Source organism: Sipha flava, unplaced genomic scaffold (assembly GCF_003268045.1).
Source record: "Sipha flava isolate LNK unplaced genomic scaffold, YSA_version1 167_pilon_pilon, whole genome shotgun sequence".
Lineage (NCBI taxonomy): Eukaryota > Metazoa > Arthropoda > Insecta > Hemiptera > Aphididae > Sipha > Sipha flava.
Genome location: NW_020271856.1, coordinates 74,537 through 98,857, shown reverse-complemented (window position 1 = coordinate 98,857; position 24,321 = coordinate 74,537). Strand labels below are relative to the sequence as shown.

Here is a 24,321-nt window from a genome sequence, read left to right as displayed (position 1 = left end):
AATTCAAACATTTCTCTCGATTGTAAAACGTATATTGCTACTTTTTGTGGACTCGATACGTTTTTATCGTATAAAATAAACTCCCTTTTAGTACCTTTAAATTTCACTAAATGTATGTTTTTCGTTTGTTTGAATTTCGTGTATATAAGGAGCGTTTTAAAAATGAATAGCAAAAAATAAAACAAGATCAGGACGATGAATAGTAATAATATATTTTTATTATATTGAAATAACGTAAGACATAATACATTATATTGGAAAAAATCTTTATTAAATGAACATTTTATCTGATATCAATTGTTGAAATCCAATGTTCTGGACGTTGTTTGCGTTAACATCAGCACTCTTCGATCACTGATGACTCTATACACTTTACGAAAGATAAAAAAAATTATTTCACTTTATCACATTTGTTTTCGACTATTGTATCACTGTGTGATGGAATGAAGTTTTAACCAAACGCGTTTTAACTGTATTCGATTTCGTATTATAATTATTGTTATACACGCATGAAGTTTTTTTCTTATCGTTTGAGTGAAATACAAGTTTGTGATTTGGTTTCATTAGAGAATATGGTAAAAAACACGTCAGGTCGTTTGAAAGAGTTTTTATTAACTGAAAAATTCGAATAACAACACCGAAGGAACCGCATATGCAGTGTGCAATACATTTATAATATTCGCGTGTCATATTTTGTACGACTGTGATTGGAACGTGCATAATTTATTACGCAATAACATAACTTCGATTGAAACATCGTATGAGTTTTTCGTTTCGGCCGATCACCCAAGCCTAATCCAAGCGGACATATTTTTTAACCACTCGGACCTTCGTAGAACTTTGACCGTTAAAATTCAGTTTTCGTAGTAAACGTATACGGCCTAAAAATTCCAATTCCAACCCCATTTATCCACTGTCTGAATCTGCCCCTTAACGGCGAGTCGCGCCCGTAACGGTATATTATTTTATTCGTCGTACGATGTGTACTTACGTCAAAATCGTCGGTACTGCTGAACCGTCGGACCGGAACTCCCTGTTTGTTCACCAAGAATTTGGTGAAGTTCCATTCGATTTCTCTGAAAAAAAATACAAATCGTCACCGACATTTTATTACTACCCCGACCACCGGTTGTAGGAAATGTTTGTATCTTTGCGGACTGCTTACCTTGTGCTACTGGTGGACGTCGTTTTTTTGAGATACTTGTACAACGGTTCTTCGGAGGAACCGTTCACATCGACCTCGGAACACACGACGAACTCGGGATATTTCTCTGCCAGCTGATAGCCCGCTTCGTTACCGCGGGGGTTCTGCGAGAAACAGATCGATAATGCAACTCGTGTAAGACGTGATCTTATGATAGTATAATTTATAATAACGCGCGTATGGCGCGTTTTTATTTATCGGGATCAACGCAATGGACAGGGATCGAGCGCGTGGTGCGAAGTTCACGAGTCTACTTATTAACAGGACGCGGCCATGCGACAACAACACATTAGTGTTCTACAAAACCGTGCGACAACCGCAGAGGGTTTTCAATCGGCTGGTAGACCATAATGTTAAAAACTCATATCGTACAAAATTGCTCTTAAACTCGTGGGTCAGGCTCTCGCATGACCTGAAACATTGAACACGAACCGTCCAGGAACGGGGTGATGGATTATTACTAAATAATTTGTAAGTGGAATACCTGTGGAATCGGTTTTATTTCGTCGCAACATTGGATTTTATATCCGTAAACGAAGACGGTCATTGTTTTCATTATCATGGTAGAAACGCTTTTGTTGTCGCGTTGTTCGAATCGCACCGGAGCGTGTGTAGAAATCATGTTCTCCATAATCGATATTTCAAATATTTTCTGTCCCCGTAACCCGAAAACAGGTTTTTCATGTAAAAAGCGTACACCTCCGCCCCCTAATCACCGTATGATTTTCTTGTGCGGTACACGTTCAACACGATCGGCGGGCACTTGTGTTTTTCATATCATCTCCCATGCGCACCTCACCGACCGATTGTGCGATTCGAACGTCGATGCGTTCAACGTATGAGGGCCGTGACATTCGTGATGGCCGTCCGTCGCGAGGTGTCCTGTACTTTTGACGTTCTCGGGGGCTAAGGATGCGCACGAAAGCTGCGGACGGGTGAACGCGATCGTTTCAATGACGTTATTAATATTATCATTGTTAATCGATCGCGTGCCGTTGACTCACCTCATCGAAACTGTTGCTGGGGAAGATGAGTATCACGAGACCCTGGCTTTTGTATTTCTTGGACAATGCTTTGAGTCCTTTCACGTTCTTATCGGTTAAACCGCACGATTCCGCGTAGTTCACGATCAACAACACTTTGCCCCTGCACCGGTGAAAATCAAAAGTCCGGGTGAAGTAGCCGTATGTGCACGGGACAGGATAACAGGGACGCGTTATTGTTTGGGCTATACTCACGAGTACTGTTGCAAGCAAATGTCTTCTCCGTATACATCCTTCACGGTATAACTGTAGACGGTAGATCCGGCGCATTCAACGCTCGTCGAGGAACCGCTGTAGTCTTCGTCGGCGCAAGACGAAGTCGACTCGGAACCGGGATGATGAGAACGAGGATGGGGATGATGAGGAGGATGGTGCGGAGGAGGAGGAGGAGGAGGAGAAGGAGGAGAATTAGGTTTGCACGATTGTGTATGTTGCGATGTCTGGAGAAAAAAATAAACGTTACAATTACACACACATATACAAAATAAAAATAAATAGTACATGACAAAATAATAGACGATTATTAGGTTCAAACCTAATTTTTTTTTTCGTTTTTCGGGTTTCTTCGTTTTTCTAACTGTTGAAAAATTCAAAAAAAAAAAACAAATATCCCAGCTGTAACCGATTCCTTATATTTTATATTTATTTGTGATGATCAGAGCAATCCTACTGATCTAAATCATGTACAGATTCAAAAATAAAAAACAAACACACACATAAAGGTTAAACGAAAATACATTCCTCGTTTCACTCGAAATCCAAATAAAAATTGCTTGATTAAATCTACCGAAATCTTAGCGCTGCAGATACAGTTCATAGCTCAAGGTCGACGTGATTGACCATGCGAAACGTTTTCTTAACTACGAATTCGACTTCAAAATAAATTAATCGAATATATATTCGAACTGCCACGTGATGCGGATTCAATGCTACTTTCAACAGTATTTCGTGTGGAAAAGTTGAAAACCATCTGTTAATGTACAATATGAGTCTAACTTCCGAACTAAAAATCATGTGGTACGAAATCGTATGGTGCCATCCGGTAAAATAAATAAAAATTGATCGTATAACGAAAATATTAAAAACTGATATTTTTAAACGATTTTCGATTGAAAAAAAGAGAAAAAAAAACATAGCCAATGTAGACGTTTTATACAACCCCCGCGTTTCGTCCGATCTTGACGTGAATTTCATGCAAATCGCAAATACCGATTTATTTTAAAATTTCGAAAAGCACGCACATAGTTTGCTGCAAAACAAATTGATGTCTTTAACGGTCTACGATTACATTTTGTTCTTCACGACTACGTGTAGAGTCGTCAAAGTAATCGTTTTAATTTTGTAAAATACGAATCCAGCAACGGAAAAGTAAATCAATATTGGTTTAGATGTTTAATCAATAGTCGTGATGATGACAGTTAACACCAATAGTCGAGCGTAACGCATAAACACTCAGTTAAGGTTGGTTGACAGCAGATGTGTTTTGAATTTTTTTTTTTTTTTATTCGTTTCGATTAAAGCGTACGATGCACGCGATACAGCCTGTGCACGTCAAGAACCCACCAAGTTCCTGAAGTCGATTTGTAACCCTACAGTGCGAATCGTTTTTGCAACGATGGCGGGTCAATAAAAACGTCAAATGATTCACTTGTTACTTATGTAACTAATCCGTGAGCTAACTACGCAGATGACCAGGGCAGTAAGGCGGACACGAGTTTGATCATAGTAATCTTTATCCGGTACTTGATTGAAAACGTCCACGTGGAAAACCAATCCGTCGTTATGCAAAACATACCTAGTGTACCGTACGGATTTCGCGATCGACCTTTTGTGATACCTGCGTGTTGTCCCCACGACGAGCGCAGGAATTTTGAGCTAACCGAATTTGCACCCTGTAATCATTTTCTAATGTAGAAAACGATCCAATTCGATCGTCGAAATAAACAAACAAAAACATTTACGATAATTGATACGCGTTACTACAATCCATTTATGATTTTATTCAAGGTAAATATAATACTCGTATTTTGCAACTCGTGTAAATTTTAAGTTCAACGTGAATGTTAACAATGGTGCAACTGATAATAATAACGTTTAAATTGAAAATTTAACAACGTAAATCATCAGTGTACCGTACACCGAACGTACTTTGTTTTGACGCCTTTAGCCAAAAATAAAAAAGGCAACGCGTGTTTATGACACCAGTGGCGTCATTTGGATCGCACGAGATGCACATTTGCGTATTTAAAATTCAACGTTATGGTAATTTGGCGTGTCTTTTTAATTTGTTTGGCTCGTACATACACTCGTTTATAGATCTATGATTACGAAATATGCATACATAGAGAAAAAAATGCTTTGAACCATTTATACAGTACAACAGTAGACTCCACTTAACGGAGACACCGAATAATTAGGACGACCACTTAATGGGAACCAATTCTTCAATTACCAAACCAAGCTAATTATTACATTGTAAATGTTTAGAACTTGTTCGGGTCGCGAAACCGGATGATTGGGACATTTTTGTTGAGTGTAACAGTCAGACAGCAGTTAATACGGCGACATCGGGACTGATGAAAAATAAAAGAATTTCTAGTGATTGAAAACTATCGGAAACCTCGTAGTTTTTAACGGATTGGTTTACAATACGTTTACCCGTTGAGATCTCACAAAAATAAAAAATAAATGCTTGGATGAAATCAGCTATTTTTATCGAATGGTTGCAGCGTTTGGATAAGGACTTGAACAAAACCAAAGTATCTCCTCTTAGACAACTGTACTGCTCATTCTAATGTCTAACTATGGAAACCAGAGAAGCCCCGCAGACGTCCAAGACGGTATGATCAATGAACATTGTTCATACTACATACATCAACAACCAGAGAAAATTAATAAAGTAATATTGATCACGCTATTTATTTAGACAAATTAAATATCTATTTTTGTTATAGAGTATTTATTTTTTATTATTCGTTTAATTTTATATAACAGCTGTATGTATGTAACATATTTATTAGAAAACAATTCTTCTACAATATTGATAAATCAATGATTAACCATCACCAACAAAATGTTATGTTTTTATCTTGTAATTTCGTATTACTGAGACAAAATAACACACGACCGATGTTACTTGATAAACGGAATCTACTTTATTAGATTTAATTTGATATTTATGATAATATCATTATAAAATCGCACAAATGAAATGTATCCTCGACAAACCTTCCGTGTGAGGTTAGGTTTCCAAGCACCACTATATAACAATAAAACTTATTGCGTTTTCGATAACCTAACCTGACCGTCGGATCGCTGGAAAATGTTTTGTGTACGGGCCCACCCTGGTGTTGCGCGAGAAACCGTCGCGGAACACGTTCCCAGGCTAACGAATTCGTTTCGCGGCCCTTGTACTTATTTACTTACTTTACGTTTTACGGATGTATATACGCAGCCGTCAACAATACAAACGACGAACGAATAAAAACAACGCAGAGATAATATTTAAAACGCAGTGCTGTAAAAACAATTACCATTGCGATAAACGGCCGACGGCACCGGAAACGCGTGCGAATAATACGCGCGATAATATGTGCTCTTATTATTTTCTACCGGTGCATTACAAATGTACAACCGGGTAATTTCGACGACAGCAAACATACGGTTTTCGCCAACCACTCGCATGCATTAATCGCGCGGCGTGCACATAAAAAATACCTGAACGGTGTACACGCGGAGAATATCTGATTAGTACAATATTACAATATTTACGGCGTACAGGAGGTCCGACAAAACGTGCGAACCGCAACTTTGACGCGGTTGTTCCCCAAGTACTGTGATGTGCAATGAGAAGGGATATTTCGAAACGGTCGTCACTTTTTGGTCGCCTAAGAAACATTTTATTTTACCGTTTGAGGTACCTACATTTGTATAATACGAATAAATAAAAAATAATCTAAATCAAAGCAATTACCGTTCCTAAATTCAATACGTTTAGGTTGGTGCGCTCATATTTTATTTATTTTATGTACTATACATATTCATTTATATTCCCGGGTTAATTTAAAAATGAACTTTAGATAAAGTTTGTTTAAAAAATATGTGTTTTGGAACATGGACAGCTATAATTAGAGCCCAGGCTCCGGATATAAATATCCTAAAAATCATCAAGAAATGATTTAAAAAAAAACGCTAAAAGTGCGCTTAAAAATTACATGTTAATAGGTACTTATCTATTAAATGTAGGTATAATGCATATAGTTTTATAAGTTATCTTTATAATTAAAAAAAAAAAAAAAAAACCATTGAATATTTATTTGAAGAAAAAAAATTAGGTTTTAAAAAATATGACTTTATGTGACGGCCGGCAGCGATTAAAATATTTGAAAAATTTAATAAATTATCATTAGATAATATAAATTATTAAGCCGTATGGTGTATAAAAATCCGTTAATCTAATGCGATGTCTGAGAAAAAATTGCTCTACAAATTATATACTTGGAAAACATATTGTATAATATGAACCAGACCCTTAAGCGCACTTTGCATTGAAATCCGGGCACTGATCATTACACATATAATATTTTATACGAAGACTAAAACACACGCTCACATGTTACACTAGTATATGTGAAAATTAAAAACATCTTTTACACAATTTGTTTCCCCCGAATACAAGCGTATAGTAAAGTAGTACTACCCCGGCTGATATGTAACGGATTCGATTCGAAGACGTTTTAATGCAAAAACGCGAAATGTATACGTTATTCGATCGGCTGCGAAGAAACGAAAATATTAAGTTCTAATTTACTAAGTGTAGTGTTATGACTCTTCCAGATAGCGTAAAATTATTATTTTATTTCTACATCTGTCCCGGTTCGTTACGGCAGGTGCGATCTAGCCTTACGCCTCGAACTATCATAATTTAAAATAAACACGTTATACATTTTCTAAACATCTTAATAATATAAATACAATTATAATACTATTACACCGAGCAGGAAACGTTTCTAGTTTATTATTTTACTCTCGCTTCTTTCGGCATGGATAACCAATATTTCTACTGTTAATGTCTTTAATTTGTGTACGTATTCATAAATTATAACGCCAATGGAAAAAGAGGGGTATTTTCAAATTATTTGTGGAGGGGGCTTAAAATTTTTCTAAAAAATTACTGATTTTATATTATAAAAAATACGTATTAAACATGAATTAATAATTATACTATTCTATTATTGTAATTATTAACACAAATTAAGTTATTTACAACCACACAATATAAATGAATCTTTTCTTCTGGTGGGCCGAAATCTGAGAAACCTCCCCAAAAATATACCATTAGCCTATGGAGTAAATACCTTATTTGGGGCATTATAATCATTAACATGATACCACTTACAGACTTTTTTGTATTAGATTGTCAATCATCGATATAAATTATAATACAATAGTGCTGAAAACTCAGAAAACAAAATTAAATTACAGTTTATTAATAATTTATATAAAATCGGGTTAATATCAAACACTTTCACATCAAAATTTGGAATACTTATTCAATATGAAAAGAAAAATAATTTTTGTTTTTGACATTTTAGATTGAAGTTTTTTATTGAAGATTTAATTTTTTAAATTGCATTTATATAACTAGTATTGTCTATTGTTGTTAATGAATAATCATTAATAGTAGAAAAATATTAAAGTGTTTAATTAAAATTATATTATAATAAAAATAACTACCCTTATTTGATATCAGTATTATGGTAAATTAAGATATTCATAGTTGATGGTTTAACGACTTACCCAAAGTAATATCACTGCAAAAAATAAAATTGTACACACATTATGATTCATTTTGAAAAATAAATACTTTTTAGCTATTTGTAAGATGACAATAACTACATGTACTCTCGAGTATTGAATAGGATAATTGTATATTGAAACTTGGTACTTATAGCACAACTGTTAATATGTTGATGATTGATGAATTGACAGGACACGTGACAAAGTAAATAAATCCAAAACAAAAACAAACAATTCATATTTCACTTGAATTCATATTTTATTTAAACAAATAACTAAAAAAACACCCTTTGTATAGTTGATTATTGTTTTAAACACTTAAGCTGTGTTCTACAAACTAATAACATAAAAAGTATATAATTAAAAAAAAAAATATTGATCCATTATTTATGACATCAGCAGTCTTGTTGGTTGTGAAAATAAATGAATCACTTTGATTTAACGAATTAAAATATGAAATATTAAATATAAGTAGTGATATTAGTGAAAAAATTATTAAAAATATTTTTCCAAACTCTTTTCCAAACCCTGAAAAAAAAAAAAGATAAAAGATAGAATATAATATATTGTCTAAAGATATACATTTTTTAAATAAAATAGTTTTTATACTACACTATACTACACTACCTACACTAGCGGTTCCCAAACTGTACGCCAGGCAGCCTCCCTTGGAAAAGGCAAACACTTATAAAGGGAAGCGCAAGGAAAATATTTAAATTGTACTACGATATATTTATTTTTAAATTGACAATAATTTGCTTATATTTAAATAATAAAAACATTTTTATTGAGTGGTGATTATTTTTTTTTTGTTTTGGAAATGTGTGACCTAAAAAAAGTTTGAGAACTGCTGATCTACACAATACTTAAAAATTATAAAATACTAATCCTTTAAGTAAGGAAAGTATTGAAGGAAGATTAAATAAAAAATATTTGGAACAGTAGATTAATAGTTCTGACATAAAATTTTTAAACAATAATACACTGAAGTCATAATGAAAATGATAAATGAGAAAGATACTTTTCATACAATAATTGCATAATGTGTACTTATAATACTTTTTTCATTTTTTTGTTAGTAACTTAAAAATTTTTATTGAAAAACAAAAATTTCAGGAATACAAATTGGAAAACATAAATTCAGACGGTATCAATCTTTTTAAATTTAACAATTATATATTTAAAAACCTATACTACAGTTTTAAAATATTATTTTTTAAATAAACCTTGTAATAGTATGACTAAAATCATTTTGTAATAAATTATATTACCAGTGGGCTGACATTAGCAGCATGTCTCTCAACAGGAATTCCGTTTTTGTCAACAATAAATTTGGTGAAATTCCATTTAATAGAACTGAAAAAAAAATTATTTTAAGATATTCAATTAGTGTAGGTATAATAAATATAAATTACAAATATAATAGTATTAGTAATAGTTTATAGAACTCTTAAAAAAAATATATTTTAATCTAGATTATATTTTCAAATCTACAATAATACAAAACAGTAAATATTTGCGTGGTGCTAATTCTAGTTTTGAAATTGATCATTTTAATGACAATATTTTAAAAATAATGAAGGTCTAATAGTTTTAAAAATACTGTAGTGTACATTTTTATAACTTATACAAGGAAATGAATATAACAAATTTTCATATATATTGATTTAAGTAAAATTTCTTGTACATGATGGCTTAAATCACTAATCATTTTTATCTCATGATAATTAATGAGCCTCATAAATTATTATCGAAAGATTGTTACATCGAAATTCATTATATCAGAAGCATAAATCAAAATAATTTGTTTAAACGATATTTGAAAGAAAATTTAGATTTTATTAGATTTTTATAGTTACACATCTACACACATATTAGATTATTATTAAATATTTTATTAGATACATTTATACATTTTTTGTTTATTACATACATACTTATTTATTTTTTTAAAAAATCAGTTATTTTTTTTTTTATTGTGTATATCCACTTGAGCTTACGCGATTAATAGTGTTGTCCAAATTTAGAATATTACAAAATACAGTCATCAATATCATGTATTTGTAAAAAATTTAAGGCGACGCGGAGACATAATTTTGCTTCATTCGAGCTTACGGGGAATCTTCGGAATACTCTTCTTCGTCATCAGTAAGGCAGAGGACTTGAAGCATTTGCATATTTGTTTTGCATAGTCACAAAAATAGCAGAGTATGAAACAAATACGTTTCATGCTTTCACAAAACTAATTTTGAAATTTTATTTTGCATATAGATGCATATTTTGAGTCCTTTTTGTTTTTAGGGCATATTTTACACTTTTATACGCTATTTTATACTTCTTAAGACATATTAAACTTAAATTGATTTTTTCCATAGTGACATTTTTATGTCAAACAATACAGTCAAAATGTTTGGATAAAAATTTATTTATTTTTAATTTTTGTCGTATAATATGGTTTTTGACTGTCCGCGGGCACACATTTTTCCTAGAAGTGATAACGATCTAATGTCGTTTCTTTAGAGAAAATTAAGAAAATTAAGTAAAATGTATTTTGTTCATTTGGCTATGGTATATAATATATTTAAATTATGTAATTGTTTTGCCTTGTTTTTAATGCTATTTATTTTATTAATACTTTTAAATAAAAAGGCTAAAAAAATGTTTAAGTGCATATTATGGGGTTTTTAAGTACATAAGTGCTTGCATATTTAGAGCTACAAGTCCTCTGCCCTAGTCATCAGCTATATTCAAAATCTCATAGTCATTGAAAACTCCACAGATAGCCAAATCTTTGTCGATAGCAATAAATTTATATTTATATTTAACAAACCTGTATCATATAAACGATACATGAATATTATCTTATCACATAATAATAGTCAAAACAAACTCGTAAGACGTGGAGTATCAATCTTCAAAATTGTAAAAATTCATTACATTGTGTGAACTTTGGCCAAAAAAAACTTTGTTATATTGAGAGTTGACTATAGTTAACAACAGTCATAATAAAATTAAAATTAATAATGGTTAATACTAGTAAATTAATATATAAATAAATGCAAGCTTAGCCTAGAGTATTATTATACTTATAAAGTATGACTGGTTAGTAAAATAAATATACCCTGAAAAAGTAATATTTTTACATGGATCAGATAAATAGTATTATAAATATAATTTTTATATTATTATAAATAATATATTTTTCAGCTTAAAAATAAAGAAATTTTTCAATATTTCATGACTTATATTTATAAATATTTATTTACACATACAGAACTCTTAGAAATAAATATGTTCAAATATTGAATTTCAGTATGTAAAAATAAAATCAACACAGATACTTACTCAATCAATAAGCCACCTTGTTTTGATTTCAAATACTTCCATAATGGATGTGCATCATCACCATTGACATTAACTTTTTCAAACATGTCAAACTTGACATTTTTTTTCTCAGCAAAGCTACAAATACTGTCAGAATCACCAGGTTCCTATAAGATATGAATCATCAATAAGTCAAATATACAATTGCAGAGTTAAATTTTTTATAGAATTAAAAATAGATTTTTTTTTTGAGTAGAACAAGGAATGTAGTTTATTAGAACTATTATAAGGTTTTATCAATGATTACTATCACTTATTAGAAGGGAATTCTGTGATTCCTTTACCTCTTCAAAATGAGACACATATGCAGAAGTAACACCTTATGTAGCTAAGTAGTATAGAAAATCCTGAAGAGGAAAATAAATAATTTGATTAAACAGCAGAACACAGAAGTTGCAGAAGTTGGTACCTGCAAGAATTGTTGCACAGCGCTAGGAGTTAAATCAATACCTATGAGCATCATTCATTGTCAATTCCATGGCACTAACACTGCATTATACTGGCTTGCTCCCCAGACTACAATAATTAATATGAATTTAATTAAATTTTTTAAAGTAAGAAACATGGAAGCTATAAATGTCAATATTAAACCAGATTATCATTAAACATTGAAAAATAATGAAGGGATTATTAAACTATATAAATATTAATTACAAAAGTAATTAAAGATGGTACTAATATATCTTTTGTTTACCAAGGTGTTTGGAATATATACTACAGAGCAGAAATACTAAGCCAGTAAAAATAGTATAATATGTAACTATTGTTTTAGATGTGATAAATGTTTGGTTGCCCTATATAAACATTTTACTCACAATCTTTCTACCCTATATGTTTAATTCAGTTAAGTACTAATAATGTAGTTAATAATTAATTAAATTTTAAGTGTATAAAAATACTTTGAATACATTTTTAAATATTATTTCTAAATGTGGAATAAAATTACAGTTATTGATGATTTATTTTTTAAAATATAAATTTCCTAGAGTTTCTGTTCACTATAAAAAAAAAAAAAAACTATAAGTACTCGTATAAATTCAAATCACTATATCACTATAGACCTCTACTAAAAGATTATAATTAAATCGTTCATAGAATAATACGAAACTATTTAAATAATAAATAAAACTTTAATATTCAAATAATCAGTTATTTCAGGAGCAATATAATTAATCTTTATTTTTACATATAATCAATAGATGATAGTAAGTTTAACGAAAGTAAATTATACATTTTAAGAGTTAATATTATGGTATGTTTTATTTGTTTTTCAAAGGTCACTGGGCCCTAGGTAAAAATTCCTGCCTAGGCTCTTTAGTATCCAGACCGACCCTGTATTTATCGATATTTAAAACAATTACATTTTTTTTTATATCAAATACTTCATATGAGTTAATGATTGATAAGATTAGTTAACATTTAAGGTACATTTTGCTTGGTTCTGAATACTTTAAAGTTTTCCAAATTACTTATGAGCCACAGAAAATGCAGTAATTTAAGTCTTATACAAATACAAACTCACACCCACACATAAATATATATAATTTAGTTACTTATTTTTAGTTTATTTCACTTATAATTACATGTTTAAAATTACTTAATATTAGTGTACTATGACTTATTTTAGGTGTTTTTAAATAATATTATCTGTGTTTAATCATAAGCTATTATAAATATATTGATTTTAAGAAGTGATAAACAATTAAAAAAGCATATAATTAATACACTTCAATAACTATTATTATAGGCTATAGTACTATTATAACAATCATACAGTTACAATAATTGTGAAAAGTAACAGTCCTTCCAAACCATGTATTTGTAAGATAATAAATAACAAACCGATTAAATTAATGCACTCAATATACACAATATTATAATGAAAAGTAGAATAATACATATTAATTTGAAATAGCTGAGAAGGTTAAGAGTACTTAGTTAAATACATCAATAGATCATTGATTAAAAAATATTAAGAGATTAACATTGACTTTGAATCGAATTAAATAAGTAGAATTATAATAAAAATAATATATATATCAAACAAAATTATAATTAAATATAAAATTAAAAATAAATATAAATAAATCATTATAATTGTATTATTATTTCTAAAATAATAAAATACAATGCTTATTTAAAAATAATATTTCCTTGCTGGTTAAATTTAAAACTTTATTTATAAAATAGTACATGTACAAAGTACATGATTAATGATTAATCAAAAGAATGTTACATTCAACAGGTTTATATCGAAGTTATAGAAAATAATGATAGTAAAGGAGCAAATTTATATTATATATATTATAATCAGCTTGATACTTCAATGAAGAAGTTATCTATTACATATTTACTTTAAAACTTTTTTATTGCTATAAGAAATTGTTATAAAAGAATTTGGTTTTACCTGGCCCCCAAATTGATTGCATGGGAAACCGAGAATTCTTAATCCTTTTTCGCGATACTTCTCATCTAACTCAACCAGCTCTTTGTAATGCTTGGATGTATAGCCACATTTAGAGGCTACATTAACAATGATCAAAACAAAACCTTTGTAAAAACAAAAATATTAAATTACATATTAATTAAATGCGATTAAATTTTTAAAAAATTCATCTTTACTTGTATTTTTCCAAAGACACGTCTTCTCCCTTGATGTTCTTTACTGTGAAATCGTACACAGAAGTGGCATTTTTCCAATCTTCAGACATTTTGGTAGCTGAGTTACTTAGACTTTTGCTCTGAAACTGTAAGTATAACAAAAATTGTAAAAACGAAAATAACCAAACAAATGATATTATAATATACAGTATACATTTTTAATGTAGTAACCTATTTCATTATAAAGTTTAGTTGTGTTACAGAAACTATATACACGTAAAATAATAATCTTTAATACATTACTCACAGACCAACAGCTCAAGGCCAATGTGACAACCAATGTAAATACACATGAAATGCTACTTGTTGAAATGTTTATCATTATTTGAGCAACTACGTGAACATTAACTTATGGACGAGACGTTCACCTAGATTCAATAGGTCCTAACAGCGGACATCACAACTTAGATAATTATCGTATTTTATTCGAACATAATTATCATAGAAATAAATTATGTACAATGTAGCTATTTACATTCAGAGACAAACAAATGTTTTTCGATAAACGCTGTTTTCGTATAATCGACGACTTTAATAAAATTAGATAACACCCAGTAAAAACCAAGTTAATTATAGTTATAATAATAAAAATGACGTTTGTATACGCCCCACATGAAATATTGCATCATAGGGCACAACAAAATCAATGTCGGTCGACGTGCGACTTAAAAGGTACCTATTTGCGACAAATCGTTGACGAATTTCGTCAACGGCTATGTTTTAATAATACGCACGCGTGCAAGATGATATTAAAATAGAAATTGACCGCAAAAATTGTAATAATATTATTAATTTACTTAAGATACTCACAACGGTCGAAGAAATGTACACGGACGTCGGCAGAACACGGCGAAACAAACCCATTGCCCGGAATCACTTTATGTCTAGGACCGACCGGTCGATGGAGTCAATTGCTTGCGTCGAGCGCTATCTATACTACACTTTTCTTTGCGCACGGCTCGGTTCGCCTGATAGCGCTACCCGTTGTTGATAGCAGTTTCCAAATCCAAATGGCGGTGGTTGAAACTAACGACTGTATTTTAATAAATATATTACAAGCAGAGTTCATAAGTTAATGCACTAAAAATCTCATTAATAAGTATATAGCAAAGCTATGAAATTGCTGTATTATGGAAATATTGGAGATATCATGAATAGCCAATAAAAAAATAACCACCTAAAAAATTCTGCCCTTTAAAGTTACAAATTATTAAAACCATGTTTAGTGTTATATTATTTTTATAATTTTTAAAACTTTACATTGAAAACTAAAGTGCAAATAAAATTATAATTTTCAATTTGTTTTTTAATCTCTTCAGCTTCATTTCGCTCATCTAACTTCGAGCAGCAAAGTATACATTTTGTTCAAGCTTTTTGAATTTTAATAAATCTAATTTTAAGCGCAAAAACTCCATCATAACGACCAACTATATGTACAGTGAAACCTCCCTTAACGGACACCTTTAAATAGTGGACACCTTCGAATAGCGGACGTTTTATGGGAACGGGAAAATTTTCACTACTCTCATATAGGAAAACCCCTAAATACCGGACACTCTAATAACGGACACTTTTATGGTAATTTTATTTTGATTTTCACAATTTCATTGAAAATATAGAATAATCGTTGAATGCCTATCTAATCTAATCTCACTACTAAGTATTAATAATTGTAAAACTATAATTCGTCGCTTAAGAAGTAACACCGCCTATCTCAGTTTTATCAAATCAAATTCTGTGTAATTGGTGGTACATTTTAGATATGTTGTGTTATCATTTTATCGATTAGTTCGTTATCTATTGACTTTATTCTAAATCTAATAGCACCAGTGAATTCCGCGCGAAATTTCCTATAAGACAGTGTTGCTAACACAATTTACCCAAAAAGTGTGATGGGCGGTGTTACTTCTTAAGCGACGAATTATTATAGTTTATTTTATCTATCCATTGATTCATCGCGTCGATTGAAACATTTTTCTATATTATGTTCTGTGAAGTTGTATGGCTATACAAATTGCCATTACTTTACCTACAACTTCATGTTCAGTAGGAGGATCTTTCAGGTAACAATTTCTATATTATATTTCTCATTTTTTATTCGATATATTATTCTTATAAAATAAATTGTCATTATATTTTTAGTACATTACGTCGTTTGACTGAGAAACAGAATGGGAAATGAAAGGTTAAGTAGTTTAGGTCTGATTAATATTTATCGGCAAAGATACGAAAATTAAGGAATTTTTTTAACAGCAATTAGAAGGTATTATTGAAAAGTTTAGATTGAGTTCCAGGCGGTTGGCATTGCTTTTCAATGATTAATAATGTATTAATGTTAACAATAATATACATTTTTATTAGAAGTTATAAATAAAATGAGTTATGTTTTAAATATATTTTGTTATATCTATCATTAATGATAAATAATATGTCATTTAATTAGTATTAGGGGGGTGTGATGGGCAAAGCCCCACCACAGCTTATATTGGCACTAAAAATATTTTGCACCTGAGCTACATCTCTGCGGGCGTGCCTGCCTCTCCCTCCTCTGAATAATGGACACTTCTAAAAAACAGACAAAATTATGGCGACTTAGAGTGTCCAGTATTTAGAGGTTTCACTGTATATATATACTATAATGGTGATTTGTTTTTGAATTTTCTATATTTCTTCTTGATGGGCCCTCTAGAGTCATTCGTCCTTGGCCCATTGCCTGTCATGCCATCCTATCGGTACGCCATTGTCAATAGGGTGGTAAAATCTTTGATAGTGAAAATAAAATTGAACATTACTGAGTTGGGGCAGCTCCAGGGAGGGGCCTTAGGGGCCAAGGCCCCCCAAGCCCGTACCGTATTTATAAAAAAATGCATATTATAATATGGACTATTATACGACATGCTCAATTATGTATATAATGAGCTATATGAGCTATAGAGGTATGACGATGCATTTCAATGTACCTGCTATCTATATTATGAAGAACCAATAAAGCTATAAATACAACCCCTTAACCCCCCCCTGCGTGCGCCACTGCTATTTCGGATCCGTGTTCTCTTTCTTATGTAAATATGATAAATCAAACGATCGCAATACGATGCTTCTAATCCGATACGATTTCGTCGCTTATCCGATATTGCGGTGATCGCGTCGTTCAGGTCGCGTACGCTCCGATTCGTTTCCGGCAATTTGTGTATTTTTAAAACTCGTATTGGCCGCATCGTATTGCGATTATCGCGGTATTCGTGTTTACGTAGGGGACACGACATTGTTCGGCGGTCCCAACGACTTGGAAAAAGCCAGATAAAAACGGAAAGTTTTTTCAATTTCGTCATTCGTTCGACGACAGCGAAACGCGTAATTACGATATAGCAACAATCAAAGTATTGACGCTCATAGGTCACGGATTATAATCACCTAAAGGTCACGGTCGAGCGTTCACGTTGTCCCGGGTACGAAATGGCGGAGTGCGGCCGCGGTAGGTATCTCTTGGAGTGCTTGTAAAAGCTTACGTGGCGTGCAGATGCTAGTACGGCGGCGTTGTTGATTTCAAACGGTACGTATCGGTTCTGGAAAACAATAAGACGGATTTACCGATCCTGAAGAGAAACAGACACAGTGATGCGCGGAGAACCGCAAAAAAACTAGTATCGCGTACACCCGGGTAACGATGGTTGAATGTTGAACGGTCGCCCGGACCGCGTTCCCGGCCGAATTTCGATTTGCTCGCGCGACGGTCTGACCAATACGGCACGGTGTCGTTCGTCGGGCGCGAGTTTCCGATCCGTACGCGAAAACGTAGTTATTTTTAAACCGTCCGTTTTGGGCGCGACGCAATTTTTTCTTCTAGCGAAAACACGACGGCGTTCAAGCTGACGCGTTAAGGTTAACAGGTGACAGCCGTGCTCGGTTTACACGTAATTATTTCGATGTACCCATTGTAGTAATAATGCTGGTGTGTTTTTCTCGCCGGCGTATGTTATACGGTTATTTTTGCTGTCAGCCGAGCCACAGCGAAGAAAACTAGAAACATTGCAACATTGCCATTCGCATCAGTCACGGTGAAAAAAATCACAGTTTTCAATGATGGTCTACGGATTATTGTTTTTTGTTTTATATTTTAACATCTGATCCTAACGGGTGATCAAGCAGCAGTAGGTAGTGCTGCTAACACGTTAGAACTTTTCATCTTCAGTGTACAGTGCCGGGTTAATAAGGGTTTTTGGGAAAAATTATTAATTTATTATTGAAAAATATTAATAAAATTGTATAAAATTATAATAGTTGTTTTATATTATATTAAACCGCTGAGTTATTTCGTCAGTGGGCGTTCAGCGTATTAACGGTAAAACTATATTATTATTATTTAGTGCTCGGATCTATGCATATTTATTTTCGTTACATTGACACACAATTGTGTTTGTTGTATTATAATGTCTATAAGTGTATTATAATTTATAACCGTCAAATTATTACATTTGATATTAATAGTTTCAAATAATTAATTTATACACTACAAAGCAATTGTTTTTATTATATCTTTCTCGAGTTTCGTGGTCATAGTTGTCGTCGTTGTCGAGTTCGATTCACGAATCACGATTGATTGAAAAACAAACGTGCTTAATATTTATTTTCAATCAATATGAGTGGAAAGCGCATACAAATGCATATATTGAAATATGTGAATTGTTTGGTTTTTTTTAAAAGTGAAAGGAATTGACGATGATATTTTACGATAAAAATCAAAGCAATTAGTAAATATTTATAGTGAAGATTTAGAACCGGACCTTGAGAATGAGATAATCTAATTTAAAATAATAATGAAATATTTTTCAGAAGATAAAAAATTATATAATCACAGTTTTCTTGAAGCCTTAACAGCATCAAAGTTAAACGATTAATATTATATTAAGAAAATAGCTTTACAACTTTTTATATCTATACCATGTTCAAATGTTAGCGGAAAGAGATCCTTCTCATTTTTAAAAAGAGTCAAGAACTACCAGAGAACCTAATTATTAAATGAAAATATGTCATCGTTGGCTCCAATGTCTATTGAATATTGCCATAAAAAGTACAGATTGGAATGATATTATTAAAGAGTTTGCTGCACAGAAAGCTAAAAAATAGTTGTAAATTTCTTATATTGAATAAATTTGTAATAAAATGTTTATATTTAGTACCTACTAAGGTCTATAAATTTAAAAATTACCGATGTTAGATATGTTTATTAATATATATTAATTAAACAATCTTTACTATGTTAACTAACTAACTTATATATGTATATTTTAGTTTGTGGAGGGGGGTTGAAGGGTGGAAATTTAAAATCTGGTACCATGCGTCAAATTTGTTAACCCGGCACTGTCGGTGGTAAGAACATTTATTTTATGGTCTATCGATTTGACGGTATAGCCGTTTGAGATTATTGGATTTGTTGACTTACATGTAAATGAATTTACTTATTGCGTGCCGATAATCATGCTGGGGTAGATTGACCTCGGAGATTCGAGAGTTTTTACGATGGACTGGACTACTCTGTAGACTTGGCCGTAACTCAATATCATTAACTACGACCGCGTGCTGGTCTATTAACCATTTTCCTGCACTGACATGTTGTCCCGGTCCGCTCTTGTAAGCATATAATATAGGTTTTAATATGTATAATGCAATGAAACCTCTAAATACCGGGCACCCTTGGTGGCTGAAATGTTGTCCACTATTTAGAGGTTTTCGGTATTTAGAGGGAGAATTATAATATTAGAAAAATAAAAAATTGAAAGTATAATTAAAAAATTTATTTATTTAAAATTATTTATAGATAAACATAGGTACATAATAAATTTAATTTATTTTAATTTTAATTATTTTTATGTATTTTTAAAACTGAGCAGGTAAAAATATAAAATGATTGATAATATAAAAATTAAAATTAAGATGTATTAAAAAAATCAGTTACGTTAAATTGTTTCGTATTTTGACACAAAATCATTTCGTAGGTTAATGCATTTTCTAATTACACTGTGTTGGAGAATAATGAAGTACATTTCTGTATTTCGATAGAAGAAATGTATTTACGTATAGGTATATTTACCTACCCTTCACTGCTGCCAATGCCTCCTGTAGACTTCCAACGTCAACGTCATAAAATTTCCATGACTGGACGGATAACATAAGGTATAACAGTTTTATAAAGTATAATGGGTAATATAAATAAAAGACGATTTACGAGTGTAGACTTTTACCTAGACATTCTGCAATTATTTTTCTAAATTTATGATAGAAATTATTAAAATCAAAATTTAAAATTTCCATAAAAGTGTCTGTTATTTAGAGTGTCCGATATTTAGAGGTTTTCCTGTAGAAAAATAGTGAAAATGTCCCCGTTCCCCAAAAAATGTCCACTATTTAGAGGTATCCGTTAAGGGAGGTTTCACTGTACATAATATATGTTACCAATAATACGAAACTAAATTAAATCTTGCAGTCGAACACATTGATCATTGAAGAGCTATGACGAACAACAAAACAAGATAACAAGTAACGTATATATAACTGGAAGTTGATTAGTCACTAAACATTTTAATTAGATTATATCTTTATTAATTAGACATGTGTTTTAAGCGTTTCTAATTTATATTTACTCCAACGAAGAAATATATATTTTTTTAGTGTACTTATTTGGGTTCTGAAAATAAAACAAAAATAAGACAAGTAAAATGAAAAATATTGTAAACAATAGGCATCTCAATGCACGCATTTAATTAATTCTGGTTTTAAGGGAGAGGGGTGACTTTTCATCAAACGTACATCAGATTATTGATATACTTTTTGTTACTCAAAAAATAATAATAACTCGGTCGATAACAAATAAAAATAAAATAAAATAAATATATTATATAAAACACACTCCTTTATAACAAAGATTAAATTTAATTGAATTTTTATTTATTCACGTTAGAAAATACGAACTGTGGTAAATAATATCTTTTGTTTTTGACGTTTTCTTTAACTTTGGATGAAATTGCTTTTTCAATCTTGTCATTTGAAATAGTTCCATTTCCGTAGATACTATAAATTTTAATGAACAGCTAAATTAAAGTCTGAAAAACGATTTCTCTGTCTCTTTATATAATAGCTTCCCCGTTGTCTCATATACGGTTAATTGAAACTTTTTTTTTCGTCATCTTTATAAGCACAAAATGTAGCAAATGTTCATTGAAATTAACTGTATAGAACAATAAAGTTATTAAAGACAAAAAGGTTTAATATTTCATTGTAATGATATGAACGTTTAATTTTTATCGAATTTTGGTATCTTTGAATTTTGAAATAAAGTGATCAAAGCATTTTAGACGCATTTTTTCAAATATAAATCTGTAAGAAATAGGTTAAATATTATTATTTTATAATAGTATATATAGAATATGAATATTGTAGTAAAAATACAACGTGCATTTGTTTTTGGTAAAATAAATAATTTCTTATTTCGCATGAGGAATTATTATTGTTGTAATGACCTACATATGAATGTTTACAAAATATCATAACTGTAAGCTATTACTCCATACGAGGCAATAATAAACGAATGTCCATTCATCTATATTTTAAAAGCAATATAAGGCAACAGCAATGATGATCGAGGTAAAATAGACTACGATATACTCGTATTATATAGAATACGCAAAAATTAAGTTGTTCAGAAATAAAATGTTTCGGAAATGGCGTAATATAATAATTACTATCATTGTGGATTTCTGCCTTGTGGTTACTGCGTAAAGGTCATTTCATTTGACGAGTTTCACGAGCTGGTATATTCACTAGAGATATAGCAAATAGGTTATGTTTTTCTCTCTACGATTATTTAACAAGAAATCTTATACGGAGTGTCTATATTATACATATATAGTATGTAAATTATACAATTTATAATAACAATGTACTGATAGTGTCTACAAATGAGTATATTATATTTTATTGTGAAACGTAGACAATGACAATCATGGAAATTTAACTTGGAAATTTATTAGGGGGGGGAGCAAATATATAATTACATATCAAACGAAAAGGGTGTCCGCGGCCAAGGTTAGGTTAACCTAGCTCTAACCTGTAGCTAGGCCCGGGAAAAATAATTTCTAACGGCATCAATGGAACTTTATAAGTAGGTTCCTAATCAAATTATTGTTTAACTGAAAATGTATCTTTGTTACTTAAAGAACCCAGGCACATTTGAATATTTTTAGATTTAATGTTATATCTTAAATAAATCTAGTTTACGCATGATACGTATATCTTATCTATAATAATGATATAATGACCTACCTATTAAGATGAATTTTACAGCATAAAAAATGATTTAATTTAAATATGTTAATACGTTTAATTTTAATTCAGTAGAACAGTAGTCGGTAACTAACGTCTCTTTTATACGGCTCACAGTATATTTTAAAACTAGCAAATGTCATTGAATATCATATACATTTTTTCTATTGTCTGGCCCTAGAACAATTTTTAATTTGTGAATGTGATACAAGGGTCCATAAAGGTTGCCAAACACTGAGTTAGAACATATTGTTTTTAATAAAGTAATTGATTACCAGTAATTAATGACTTAAAGTCGATAGAGAGGTTGGAAACTAGGTACACGCTTGTTATTGACTAAAAAATAGTAATTTTGAGTTGCCCATCTCTGAACTATAGCATAGATTAAATATACATGTATTTATATTTAATCTATGACTATGGTCCAATGGAAAACAAAATAAATAAGTTATGGAAATTACATGAAATTTGTATTGAAATTTACTAATTATAGCGTTTATAGTGTTAAATGGAAAAATTTTTGTTCAATGAAACTCGAACAGTTTAAGTTTCTTAATCGTCCCGTTAACAGTTGGATAAAGAAAGTTAGTCTGATTGATTAATAGGTATACTGTTGATTATTTTCTTTTTCTCTTAAACTGTACAATTTATTAAGTCAATAATTGTTAAGAAATAAACCCGTACACAACGTTGACTCTTGTACGATTGGGGGTTCTAGGCCAAAATGGAGAAAAAAATAAAAAAATAGCGAATTGAAAAATAGTGAAAGCAAAATAGCGAAATAAGAAAAAGCGAATTTTACATTGTTACGAAAACCAAAACAGCGAAATATTATTTATTTATGTTATTTATATTTTATAATTTATTTTATATTAAAGTTAAACTATTATATTTATTATAATATTATTATTTTATATTTAAGTTACAAAAAAACAAAAAAAAAAAAAACAGAATAGAACAAATAAATTAGTTTAAATATTTGGGAAGCATAATATATAATGAGGGAAGGTAAAAAAGGAAAAAAAAGTAGAATAGGTCAAGCAAAAAAGGCATTTCTTCTTAAGAGTAAATTACAAACATCTAAAAATGTAGATCTAAAACCGTGAAAATGTTTAATTAAAACTTACGTATGGAGTACAGCATTATATGGTTGTGAAACATGGACTTTGAATAAAAAAGATGAAACCACTCTAGGAGCTTTTGAAATGTGGTGTTGGCGTAAAATGGAGAAAATAAAATGGATGGAATTGAAAACAAACGAAGAAGTATTAGATTTAGCCAAAGAAAAAAGAACATTGCTAAATAATTTAAGATCAAGACGATGGCATATGATAGGTCATACATTAAGACACAATGAAGAACTCCATAGCCTCAAACTGGAAGGTATGGTAGAAGGGAAATGTGGAAGAGGAAGGCCAAGAACATGTTCTATAAGTCAAGTAATTAAAGGTGCAGGAGTCAATTCATACAAACAACTCTAAGATAAAGCACAAGACAAAGAGTCATAGAGAAGGCATTTACTGTAGACCAATCTACGGATTGAATACTAAAAAAAAAAATTATTTAAGTTAATTGAAATGCAAGGTTGGGCATTAATGAGTTAAAAGTTAAAATTAAGTTAATTAACTCGTTACTTTTTTTACAAATTAACTTTTAAATTACTTTTTTTAAGATTAACGTGTTAATTTTAAGTTAATTTTATTTAAAAGTATCTAAATTAAGTTAATTTTAGTGTAAAGAATAATGCAAATTATTAAATGAGGTTTTTAGTATATTTATAATTTACTATTTTGATACGAACTTCCTGTAGACGAAAATAATATGAAAAATAACTTTAATAGTCATTATATGGGCTATATTTTATCATTATATTTTTATAACATTGTTATTGTTTAAACACTATTAACCCAT

General features: G+C 30.7%; 2 protein-coding genes across 4 annotated transcripts; both read right to left on the bottom strand.

Annotated features, from left to right (window-relative positions):
- Positions 1-245: 245 nt before the first annotated feature.
- LOC112679719 (probable glutathione peroxidase 2) lies at positions 246-8,182 on the bottom strand. The gene is made up of 6 exons (XM_025549608.1): positions 8,047-8,182; positions 2,443-2,687; positions 2,209-2,350; positions 1,166-1,308; positions 992-1,076; positions 246-370 (listed from the first exon to the last, which is right to left on the bottom strand). Exons 1-6 carry the CDS (start codon positions 8,095-8,097, stop codon positions 338-340), a joined length of 699 nt encoding a protein of 232 aa, XP_025405393.1. The 5' UTR covers positions 8,098-8,182; the 3' UTR covers positions 246-337.
- Positions 8,183-8,532: 350 nt separating this feature from the next.
- LOC112679720 (probable phospholipid hydroperoxide glutathione peroxidase) lies at positions 8,533-17,796 on the bottom strand. Of its 3 annotated transcripts, XM_025549609.1 has the most exons (8): positions 17,506-17,796; positions 14,902-15,124; positions 14,339-14,475; positions 14,053-14,177; positions 13,838-13,982; positions 11,392-11,537; positions 9,318-9,402; positions 8,533-8,574 (listed from the first exon to the last, which is right to left on the bottom strand). In XM_025549609.1, exons 3-8 carry the CDS (start codon positions 14,411-14,413, stop codon positions 8,542-8,544), a joined length of 609 nt encoding a protein of 202 aa, XP_025405394.1. In that variant the 5' UTR covers positions 14,414-14,475; positions 14,902-15,124; positions 17,506-17,796; the 3' UTR covers positions 8,533-8,541. The 3 variants fall into 3 exon arrangements, with proteins under 3 accessions (XP_025405394.1, XP_025405395.1, XP_025405396.1); XM_025549610.1 differs by lacking the exon at positions 14,339-14,475 and having other exon boundaries at positions 17,506-17,789; XM_025549611.1 differs by lacking the exons at positions 14,339-14,475; positions 14,902-15,124; positions 17,506-17,796 and adding an exon at positions 14,246-14,264.
- Positions 17,797-24,321: the final 6,525 nt, after the last annotated feature.

What these genes read in the sequence shown, in the direction of transcription:
- LOC112679719 (XM_025549608.1), bottom strand. Translation starts at nt 8,097, where the DNA reads ATGAATCATAATGTGTGTACAATTTTATTTTTTGCAGTGATATTACTT. An exon ending in ATTTGCTTGCAACAGTACTC is followed by an intron (nt 2,351 to 2,442) that starts GTGAGTATAGCC and finishes TCACCGGTGCAG; the next exon opens with GGGCAAAGTGTTGTTGATCG. An exon ending in GCAGTACCGACGATTTTGAC is followed by an intron (nt 371 to 991) that starts GTAAGTACACAT and finishes TCTTTCGTAAAG; the next exon opens with TGTATAGAGTCATCAGTGAT.
- LOC112679720 (XM_025549609.1), bottom strand. Translation starts at nt 14,413, where the DNA reads ATGATAAACATTTCAACAAGTAGCATTTCATGTGTATTTACATTGGTT. An exon ending in GTGTCTTTGGAAAAATACAA is followed by an intron (nt 13,983 to 14,052) that starts GTAAAGATGAAT and finishes TTGTTTTTACAA; the next exon opens with AGGTTTTGTTTTGATCATTG. An exon ending in CAAGGTGGCTTATTGATTGA is followed by an intron (nt 9,403 to 11,391) that starts GTAAGTATCTGT and finishes TTTTTTTTTCAG; the next exon opens with TTCTATTAAATGGAATTTCA.